This window comes from Cynocephalus volans, chromosome 15, assembly GCF_027409185.1.
Source record: "Cynocephalus volans isolate mCynVol1 chromosome 15, mCynVol1.pri, whole genome shotgun sequence".
NCBI lineage: Eukaryota > Metazoa > Chordata > Mammalia > Dermoptera > Cynocephalidae > Cynocephalus > Cynocephalus volans.
Window position 1 is genome coordinate 52,882,009 of NC_084474.1, and position 12,280 is coordinate 52,894,288.

The following is a 12,280-nucleotide window of genomic DNA, read 5'->3' on the forward strand; positions in this document are numbered from 1 at the left end:
AGTTTTATAACAATTAAAATTTTTAGAGCAAAAATATGAAAGTTGAGTTAATTTCCATTAACAATAAAATTGCTTTCTCAGCTATATGTTGATCCTAGCTTGCTATAGAACTACTTTAACACAATTCATGATAATGTTAATAATAGCTTTAATAATAGCCATTTATAGGAAATATTTTATTTACCTCACCTACAATACTTGCATCACTTAACCTTGGTAAATGAAAAATAGTGACATGACTGTCAATATTTTTAACTAATGATGGGTGATAGTATTGTAAAGAAAAATATAACTTTAACATGCACAATTTGCTTCTGTACTAATAAAAACAAGAAAACATAACTAATGCCATTTTAAGTAAGGCAGCTTCTAAGGAGATATGCAGAGGCCAGGCAAGTCAAGGCAGGCCCACACACGCTAAATTCCAGGAAGGGAGTAATCACCACCCGGTTCCAGGAACTGACCAGTTCCTTATCTAGAAGCCACCTGGCCACAAGGAAGATAAACGATTGGGAAATACACTATTTCTTATCAGTGTGCCAGCCCGCTAAAGCCCACCAATAAATCCAAAGGTCACCTCTGATAACCTGTAAGCAGTATACAACTCATCCTGTTGCCAAAGTCTGTCTAAAAAACTGTATAAAAAGTGCTTGTGTTAAGAGCTTGGGGTCGCTCCTGTCCAGGAGACTGAGTGACCCCAGCATGCTGGAATAAACTCCTCTTGCTTGACTGCAGCGGGCTCTGTCTCATGGTCTTTGTGAGGTGAGCCATCCCAATGTGTGGGATTTGTGCACGGTGCACAAGTCTTACAGTATTATAAGTGTTAAAACATTATTACAATTCCAAAGGTGAGAATTAAGCCTAAATTTAGTGTTAAAGGCACATTTTTTGTTAGAATCTTTAACATGCCATATCCTATAGGGTTAGTTTGAGATTTCTGATGATGTGAAAAGACAATACTACTACTTAACATCTCTATTACTGTTCATTATTACTAAGTTCTCTCCACATACATTATTGTATCGAATGTGTGCTTGTGTATTTATAGCGCTTTATCTTAAATTACTTTCTGCATGCCTGGTCTGAATGCTGTCTAAAGGAATAAGCATTAGGAAGGATCCAGCATTATAAAGAGTGAGGTAGCAACTGAGTTTCTTTATGTTAATTGATCTGTAAATTCAGCAAACATCAACTTAGAACTAGTGGTTTCAAGCCTTTTAAAATCTCACCTCCACTTCAGTAAAAAATTATTTATAAATGGTACACATATTATTTTATACTTTTATAATACAGAAAACAAATTTTTAAAAAAGATTAAAATGAATAAATATTTGCAAATAACTATTTTTAATGGTAAAATAAGACTTTAAGCTCTCAGAAAAAATGTTTGAGGTAATTCATAATTTTTTAAAATATTGGTTTAATGCTATGTGGCAGTAGTAGACTATGGTTTGTTTACCTAACTGCTTGTTCTTTTTCCTGGGCACTCTCTAGACTACATTTCTTAACCTCCCATTTTCAAGCATCATCTTTGAGACTGAGCTGTAACTAACAGAATATAAGCAGAAGTGACTTTACCATTTACAGTTCTTGTCCATAAAAACTTCACACATGCTGGCTGGATACAGAAGGCTTTAAGGCCATAGAAGAGGGTAAAGCCAGAAGATGAAAAAGCCTTGACCCTGGAAGACCATAGAGAAGGCCACCCACCTACTGGGAATATCTGCATTGAACTGATATTTCATCAATAAATAAACTTCTTTTGTATTAAGTTTTCAAGGTTTATACATATTACACCAACTGGTATTATTTTAGGTAATAAATAGAACAATTTGAAGGTCTGCTTCCAAATTCAGTTTTCTCAAACTTAGTTTTCATAACAACATAGTTGTAAAAGAAAGTTCACAAAGACATACCATAAGCCATATAAAGTATAAACTCAAGATAAGGTTCACTGTTACTAATAGTAGATATAAATTTGCATTTTATTAATCCTCTTGATAACTAAGAATTTTTTGGTGAACTTGTCAGATCTTAGAGTATCATTGTATTTTCTTTATTAGGGGCTGATGAAGATCTTGACTTGGAGTAGAAGTTACAACCTTGGTATTACACTCAATCCACAGTTTCATTGCAAGAATCTTTTTAAGCCACTTGCCCATTTTCTCAATATTAGTTTAGTTAAAACTAACATACATCTCCAGAAAAGCATGAGATACATGACCATCTGACATCTGGACTAACTGAGAATATCAAAGTGAAGCCATATATTAAATATTAGTAAAGGCTAATTTCTTTTTTGTTTTTTAGACTAAAAAAAAAGTTCTACCATTTCTTTCCATCCCACAGAGAAGTGAAGCATGTAATCTCTTGAAGTATGTGGGCCTCTCATTGAAGATCACTATATTTAATACTATACTAGACCCTGAAAAGGATATATTAAATAAGAAAAACAGTCTAGCCAGGAGACAGACAAATATATAAATGATTACAGTTGTTAAATATTATGAGTAAATTTAAATTACTATGTGAGTTTGGAAATTATTACAAGATGAAAAGAGCATAGATCCCTCCTGAGTAACCACAGGTCACAATCTCCACTTAAGCTCTGGATCCCAAGCTCTCTTACCTGCTCAATTGCTCCCACAAGTACCCCTCTCCCATTTAAAAAAAAATCTCTTTTGACTCATTCTCCCCCAAGCTATAGTCCTATTTTTTAAATTTCCTTTTTTATTAAAAAAAATCCTAGAAACAGTCGTTTTTACCTTCACTGCCCAATACACTAGTCACATGTGTCTATTTAAATTTAAACTAAATTACAATTGTAAAAATATTAAAAATCCATTTACTTAGTTACACTAGCCACATTTCAAGTGCTCAATAGCCACATGTGACTAGTGCTACCATATCATACTGGACAGTGCAGATATAGAATGTTGCCATCACTGCCAAAAGTTCTATTGAACTAGCATTAGTCTAGATTATAACAGAAAAATTAAGGGTGAAGTCTCTGAATCCAGACTGTTTGGATTCAAATCCTGACTTCTACCCTTGGCACTAGCTGAGTAAATCTGGGGAGGTTATTCCTCATCTTCCTCCTTTGGTTTTCTCAACTGTAAAACAGGGATAATAGTAACTTATTCCTGCTTTATAACATTGTTGTGAGGCTTTATCTACCACTGCAAGGTTTGTCAAGGTTTATCAAATTTCTCCATCTTGCCAAATCCACTGGTAAATTCTCAGTCTTCATCTCACTTGACCTGTCAGAAGCCCTTGACACAACAGATTATGTCTTCTTTCTTAAAATATTTTCTTCATTTGGTTTCTACGAGATACCATATTCTTTTTTTTTCCTTTAGTGGTTACTCTCTCTTACGTCCTCTGATGAATTCTTTCTTTTCCTGACCTCTAAATATTGGAATGTCCTAGTGCTCAGTCTTTAGTTTTTTTCTTTGATTCAAGTTACTCCAAGTAATCTTATGCATTTCCACGATACTAAACACTACCTGCTGATTACTCCAACATTATATCCTTAGCCTTGATCTACTGGGCTCTAAACTCATCTATTCAACCAATCATGTATCAACTGCACTTAGATGTCTAATGGGCATCTCAAAAATCAACATGCCTAAAATAGAACTCTTGATTCCCCCACAAAGCTGAATTGGTTATTGATGTCATACATCTACCTAATTTTAAGTTTTTAAGTTTTCAAGCACTTAAAATTTTAAGTTTTCAAAGCACTTTCTTATACTTTTAAAAATGTTACCTTTATAAAAAACCTGTTAGGACAGCAAGTGTTAATTCCATCCATCAGATAGACATGCTATGACTCATATGTTGGGCACATTTCTAAAGAAGTTGTATTGAACATATTGTATAACCTAGAGTAAGTAATAGTATCCAAGTCTCCTAATTTTCTCCATATGCTTTCTACTAGGTTATAATGCCTATCAAGTCATACTTAATTCTTTAGATGTGGTGATTTTAAAGATGAGTTTCCTATTAACAGGCAAAGAAGCATACAAAATAATGTTAGTATAAGAGAGATATGATTTAGCAGCTCTGTGTGTTGGCCAACATATTTTTATAAATCATTTCTCCTTTGCCAATTATTGTTTACATATGATTAGTAAGATCATCCAGAACCATTTCCTTACTCTATAGGAAGACCCCATTTTGCTGAGTTTTCTACTCTTCAGAAGGCAAATAAGTAGTCTTGTCTGATCTTGAAATCCATAGTGATGTAATAATATTTATTTTTACAATGATAAATACCATCTTAAAAATTGAAAACTCTATATCATTCATTAAATGAAAACTCTTTAACTTAATTATGTGTAGATCTCCATATAAAGGCCCGAAGAATCAAGACATGAACTTTTGAAAATGCAAATATACTACCTGGAAACTCACATGGTATTTCTTGGTTTTAGGTAAGTTACTCAATACATCTTACATATTTATATATAAACAAGGGAGCTATTGTAAAATCCAACATCATAAACCAGTTCGTTACTTAAGATAATTACTTAAGATAATTTAATGTCTAAACTATTTGGTCATATGGTTAAATAGTTAAATTTGAAGATTTCCTTTTTAGGTACTGTTAACGCTCATGATTGCATCTTTTTTCATATGAAAACAAAACATAAAAACCTTACTTGAAACATATACACAGAAATGTAGAATTTAGAAACCCATTGCAAGTTGGGAGTCTAGTAATTGTAAAACAATCTCTGTTGGCTATTCTATAGTTAAACTCAGGCTTTAAAATGAGAGATAATCTGAATTCCATTGTCAACAGGTTAAAGCTATTAGGTAATTAGGTAGGAATAATTGCAAATTTTAAGAACAATTAAAATTTTAACTCATAATGCCACTGTATAGTAATGAAGACAAGGACAAAGAGTCTTTATTTTCTGCTTTGCATTATATAGGAAAGGGCTTTACAATATAAGATGGAACAAGATTACTTCTTAAATCTACCAACATCATAATGTTTTTGAAGATAAAAACCTACAACTACTCATATATGAAAACAAAATCGGTATCGTTACAGTATCTCAGTGTATGGTCAACAGATCTATAATTCTATAATAAAAATGTTGTCAAAGAAAAATATATGGGATATTTGTGACAAAACTGTCAAGACATCAAATTGATCATTGAGAAATATTGACCATTCTCTTCTTGAATTCTTCTGTATTCTTAGCTTTTGTTGACACTATCCTCTCACAGTTTTTGTCCTTTCTCCTTGGTCTCCTTGGCCTTTTCTCTGCCTAATTCTAAAATGTTAATCTCTCACAGGGCATTATCTTAGCCTACTGCTCATTTATCTGTAATGTTTTTCTTGAGCAATTTCAGCCATGTTCATGGGTTTAACATTTTAAGTATCATCTAAACTTTATAACTCTCAGATTTAGTCCCTCATTCTAATAGTAGCTTCAGAAGTGTTTATTTAAGTATGTCTAGACATTTTCATTTGGAAATGTCCCCAGACATCACAAATTCAAAATGTCCTAAATCAAAGACTCATCCCTCTCTCTCTTCCTCTAAACTGCTCCTTCTCTTATACTTTCTATATCCATTAATGGCACTACCATCCACCTAATGATGCAAGTCAAAAATATGGGAGTCACCGTAGCATCTTCTCTTCTTCACCTCCTCACATTCAACCAGTCACTAAATTGGGTGACTCACTACTAATTTTGCTCTTTAAAAATTTCATCCCCTTACTATCTTTATTACAACTGACTTAGTTCAGGATGTTATCTCTTGTCCGAATTATTGTACTACTTTGCTAAGTGATCCTAAAATGCTCTTTCCCAAATGGGTACTTAAGTTTACTTCTTCATTGTAGCCCTACTAGAATATAAGCTCCAAGTGGAGAAGGATCTCTGTCTTCTCATGTTTTGCTCAGGATCATCCCTGGCATATGGTAGATGCTCAAAAAATATTTGTTATATAAATAAATGGAAGCCTGAATGTCTACAAATTATACAAATACGAACATACCAGTCCTCTACTGAAAACCTTCTAAAACTTCCCATCACATATAAATATGATCTACAAAACTCTCCATGACCTGGTCCCTATTTATCAGCCTCATCTCTAGGCACTCAATCCAATATTTTATGTTAAAATTACATGTAACTGCTTATCATTTCTGTACACATCATGCCTCTATGCCTTACTCATTATGGTTTCTGTCTGGAACACCTTTCTAATTGTCCTTTATCTAGTTAGCAGTCACTCTAGTCACTGAGATGATACCTCGAATCAGGTATAATCTCCAGTAATTCATTCCTGGAATTCCAAGTTGGGTCAAGTCTCCATCTTAGCACCTAGTGCACTGTCTATGTAATTTTACTTTTCCACTGACATATGACCTTGAACCAATCTGTTTAAGTATTTGTCTCCTACTAGATTGTAAGCAACTCGGGTTATAAATGATTTCTTACTTATCTCTTTTCTCCACGTGTCTCGCACACAGTAAGTGCTCAATATTTATCAAAAAAAGAAAGAAAAAAAGAAAAAAATGCTGAATGAATGGAATTAATTTTTTACTTGAACACCACAATTCTCTAGCTTGTAGTCTTAATAATGTCCATTTTAGGTTCCTTTTATTTTTTTTAATTAATAGACTTTATTTTTTAGAGCAGTTTTACATTCACAGACTGTTTGTAATTTTTAATCAGAAAAATGCAATAAATAAAGTTTTAACTACTAGATAAGTATTTTAATAAACCCCCTCAATTTCAAAAGGCCAACATCCAACATATAAGCACAACATAGTTAATTATGTATAACTATAAGCAATGTTAAGAATCATTTCAATATAATCTATATGTCCACAGTCTATAAATTAAACTTCCACTTATATAGTGAAATGCAAAATAACACTTTAAAACACCAAATGAAAAAATTCCTAAAACAAAAATCACATTAAATACAGTGAGTTACAATCAGAATATAAGGATACCATCACATAACTATTATATTATTATATAAAGCTCAATTTCCAGAATTACTGATATAGTTTGTAAAATCAAGATTAGCTGAGCCCAGGAATTAATGTAACCTTAATTTCTTTTGTGCTGTAGATTTTATGTCCTGACTTCTGTGTATAAAAACCCTAGGATTTGAACATAAATTAGGTTTAATTCAGTTGCCTCTAATTTCTTTTGCTGCGAAGGAAACACCATACTTAAATGCTTTTGTTTGTTAAGTAGAAGATATGTTATTATTTTCAAAATACCAGGGATTTAATGTTTAATTATCAACACCCATTTGAAAAAAGACATTACTTTGACTCACAAATTTCTTAATTGCTAACAGTGGCTGAGTAGGAGTGTTGTGTCTAATTTATTTTTGCAGATGTGATTTAGAAACTGAATTTTAAAGTAGCAAAGCTTTGAATATCTTCACTGTCAGCAGAAAATTCCTCCATCCTTGCTGCTGGAGAATATTTCTGCATGAAGTTTTAACAGGGAAATAAAAACTGCAGTGAGAACGTTGATATTACTGGTAAATGTTGCTTACAAACTGAAAAGGAAGTCAGGTTGTCAGCAATAAAAGAACTATATTATTCACACAAAATATGAGGCGTCATCGTCATCTTCGTGGCAACTTGCTGGGAGGGAAAATTAATTTGGCTGGGTTCAAGCTGAGGAACCTAAAGAAATGCAAATATCCCAGAGTACCTTTACAAAGGTCAGCAACTGGCAATCAAGGGTACCACAGCTTAACTCCTCCCTGAGGAGGAAAGACATTATATATATTTCAAGAATAGTGGTCAAGTTTCACTTTGAAGCAGGCTCACCGGTCACTGAAAAAAACATGATTATTATGTTTTCAGAAAGGTTAACTAGTTTGAAATGTCCCTTTCCCTCTGGAACATGTCATCATCCACACATTACTGCAATAAAATAAGTAAGAGAAAAGAATATAATATTGTAATGACAACTCAAGTATGAAATTAAAAGTAACATAAAAATTCCTACCCGTTTGGCTGAGCTGAGAAGCGCTGCGACTTTTCCGTGAGAGACCAACAATAGCTACCATTTTGGCCCCAATGCTAGAGCGCCGCTTTTTGCTGCCGGTGCCCAAGGCTCCCACCGCAGTGTCAGACTGGCTGCCATCATTCTTCTCCAGTGAGCACATGTCTCCACTGATGCTGGTGCTTTTAGTCATGTTCTTCCCTGACATGCCCATTTGTCTGCTTTGCATTTTGGATGTAAAGACACTGTCAGCCGAAGATCATTAAAAGTGAGGACAAGAGTAAAAAGAAAAAGACAGAAAAGGTATTTTAGATGAAATGTCTGGAGTACAATTAAATTATATTATCTATGGAACATATTTTTAGGATTTGAAAATTTTCAGATACAATGGTTTTCAATGTAATTTACTACCTGGGGCCAACATTAGTAACTATGCAAAATACGACTTAGGATTTTATTTCTGCTGTCAAAGAAGCCATTAGTTTGTATGATCACAGAAAAAAAAAATACATGAAAAATCAGTGGGCTCATTTAAGAGAATATGCTGTCCTGCCAGTGCATATACTGTTTTTAGGTAGCCATACAACATAAGGAAGAAGTTTCTGAAATCATTTTTCTCTAATTTACTTTACCATTGCTTTGGAAAAAATTAGACAAGTGGGGAAATTTTACAAAAAAATGGCAAAAATTATAGCATCCATTGCTAAGCGTAGCCCTTTAAAATAAGTTTTCTCATTTTATAAAAACCTAGTAAGGTTTATCTAATAATGGTTAAATTTCATTACAGGGCTTAACATTTTCATTGTCTCTGAATCGAAAATAATTTATTTCACTTTACTTAACGTCATAATTATTGCTATAAATCTATATTCCAAAAGTAAAAAAAAGAAAGATTTTCCTCTAGCATTCATTTGAAAGAAAGAAAAATCAATGTCAGTTTTCTAGACAATATGGTCAGAAAGCAATCAATGAATCACTGAAGCATATGAGCCAATTGATGATCTACTACAAGACTAATACTGCAAATGAGAGTAATTAAAGAAAGGACCTTGGCTTTTTCCACAATTATTGAGGTGTGGTAGGAGAGTGAAGAATCTGGAAGCAGGATATCCACCTGGCCTCCATAAATGTGGGAAGACTTATTTACATACCATCAATTTTTGACTAACATTAGAAAGTTTCTGCTTTCATTTGGTTCTGATAATGTGAGTGTTTAACACATAAATAAAGTAATAAAAGAAAAGAAATAAAAAAATAGAAATATTTTTGTACATCACTTAAAAGATGAGAATTGGAAAACTGACCTACTGAGGTAAATTCTTATCTCTAATTCAATATCTTGGTCATCCAGAAAAAAATTTTGTCTTCTATCATAGAGTAAAATCTACCTAAAGGCTAGAATCACATGTTAATTTTATTTACCTATGTACATTTTCTCTAAGTATTTAAGAGTGGAATGTTCCAGTGTGAAATTTTGAAAAAAATACAGTGAAGTGTACTATTTTATCCCTCACATTAGTTTTAAGAAGAAATGAGGTATACGTAGGCAAAGAGGGAGCAAGAAGAGCATATATGTTTCTATAATACCCCAAATTGATAATTTTCAAGCTTATTTGATTTTGCTATTCTTTAATAAGCAGCAATAGAATAAAATAGAGTTTTGGAGGCAAACAGACATGGGCTTGAATCCCAGCTTTACTGCTAATCAACCGATTTACTACAGAAGAGTTATTTACTCCACTTCGAGCCTTAGGTTCCTCATTTATAAGATTAGAATAATTTATTTTCTTTTTTTATATCAAAGAATAGAGATGACGTGTTTAAAGTAAAAATTCAGTAAATGGAAAACATAACAATTATTATTAGAGGATACGGACAATAGATAAAATAAGGTTAAAGCCCTTCCACATGTATTATATAAATAAAAACATCAATAGAAATGATATATGTAATTATAAATTGAAAAGCTTTTTGAGATTAAAATGTCTAAAATGGTTTTAATATTGCCAGTATTATGTAATGAAGAGTAGACTGCACTGAGAGTCAGCATATCTGGGTTTGATCTTTGGTTAGTTGTACCGACTAACCTCATGATCTTGGGAGAGTTGTTTTACCACTATGGAATTAAGTTTCCTGATTTAACAAATGAGAAATCATAAATAAAGCACTAAGCAGAATGCCGATGCATAATAAGAGCTCCCAAAATTCTCTTCTTTCTTCTCATTTTTATCACCATCATCATCCATTAAGTCTCCACCAAACATAGTGAAATGAAATATCTTTAAGGTCCCCTTTGACTATGAAATGCCTTTCACTTAGTTAGATATCTTTTGTTCCATGGATTCTGGGCAAACAAACACAGAGATGTAACATGATTTTTCATAGTGTACTGCCATCAGAAAAGGTATAACATAACACAGAAAAGCCAAAGTTTAGTTGAGACTATGGCTTTGAAAATAATAACATATGTTTTCTAGTCAGAATAACTTAGTGCTCCAGTTATATAGGAATTTTCACCCCAAATATACACTTTTCTAAAGAACTAGTTAATTTCTACCTACAAAGGAAGTTAAAGATAAACTCACAAAACATTGCTTATTGTACTTTGTGGTTTTTGCATTTTAATTATCATGGTTGAATATAAAGGCCGTAAAGAATTTGATCAAAATCAAATAACATACTACAATAAAATACTAACCGGACCTGATAAATCAGTTTGTAGATAATAAATATTGTAATGACAATTTGGCTTTAAAGAAGTGCATTTCTGTCCAACCTAACAATTTTGATAATTCATTATTTACAAAAGGGCTTATTAAAGTTTTGTAAGAGGCATATACTTTTCACCTCCTTGAAACTTAGAGATCACCAGGGGTGAGTTTTTGAATTCTTGCACTGGAGTTCTGTGTTTTGAGGGGAAGAAGATTGAGGCTAGGGAATCACTACTGGTTTCCTTCTCTTTCTTCACTGGACATCATCTAAATCTACAAGCAAAAAATGTTGCAAGCAAATTAGTTACCAACCAAAATTTGTTAAGTTTTGAGACTTAATTTACTGATTATTTTGTAGTAAAGAATTTGTAAATATGGATGATCTTTTGGAATGTGATTTGGAAAGCACAGGTCGATCACATTAGCAATTCCTTTAAAAGAGACAATTAGTAAGGGTCTGGTAATATGATAAATTTCAATACTGCTGGTAGGGTCTCAGTGATAGGTTTCTGAAGAGCAATTTGGCAGTGTGCAGTATGGTTTTAATGTCCCCCCAAGCTCATGCTGAAGCTTAATATGCAATATGATATTTGAAAGGTGGGGCCTTTCAGAGATGATTGGACCATGAGGGGTACTATGCCTTTATGAGTGGATTAATCCGTTTATGGACTAATGGGTTAATGGATGAATGGGTTATCATGAGAGTGGCAAGGAGGAAACCCATTAGCATGAGCTCTTGTACCCTTCACCATGTGATACTCTGTACTGCTTCAGGATGCTTCAAAAAGTCCCCACCAAGAAGGCCATCACCAGATGCAGCCCCTGGGCCTTGGACTTCCCAGCCTCCAAAACTGTAGGAAACAAATCTTACAAATTACCTAGTTTCAGGTGTTCTGTTATTATCAACAGAAAAAGGACTAATACAATATGTATCAAAAGTTTTTTTAAAAAACAATCCTAACCTTTAACCTAGAAATTCTACCTTTAGGATTTATCCTAAAGGAAAACTTCGCTATGTGTGTAGATTTAGCTATAATTATATTTAGTGCAGAATTGATTATAATAGCAAAAAACAAAACAAACAAAAACAAAAAATAAAAACAAAAGGGAGAACCCCATAAATGTTCAATAGTAGGTTATTTAAATAAACCATATTCATCAATAAAATAGAATGTACCTTTAAAAATGCTGTTATAAATAAATCTTTATTGACATAAAAATATATTCTTGATCTGGGAGGTGGAAAAAGCAGATATTTGCAGCTTAGCTTTGGCTGTCATAAATAGCAAATAGGGATTCAACCTACTACTAGGTCACACATACAAATTCAAACCCCAGAGGTTTTCCAGTAGCACAGATAAAAAATAAAAAATTCCATAAAAAAAGAAATATACATTTCTTGCTAAACTAGATAGGTATTTTTTATTTTTATTTGGTTATTTGTATTTCCCTGGACTCTCTCTAGCTGTGTTCTGTCTTACTTAAAAAAACTAAACACAAAAACTACATTTACAATGTACATATTTCAGTCATAGCTGTCACATGCTTTCATTTAAGACAAAAATT

At 32.8% G+C, this 12,280-nt stretch overlaps 1 protein-coding gene across 37 annotated transcripts in view; it reads right to left on the bottom strand.

Annotated features, from left to right (window-relative positions):
- Nucleotides 1-12,280, bottom strand: part of RIMS2 (regulating synaptic membrane exocytosis 2) — a 637,189-nt gene that overhangs the window by 96,672 nt on the left and 528,237 nt on the right. For 15 of the 37 annotated variants that reach the window (XM_063079141.1, XM_063079140.1, XM_063079144.1 and 12 more), the window contains one exon: nt 8,007-8,248. The exons of the other annotated variants lie outside the window; for them this stretch is intronic. In XM_063079141.1, coding sequence (XP_062935211.1) covers nt 8,007-8,248 — 242 coding nt within the window. The remainder of the gene's footprint in view (nt 1-8,006; nt 8,249-12,280) is intronic. 37 annotated transcript variants of the gene reach the window in all.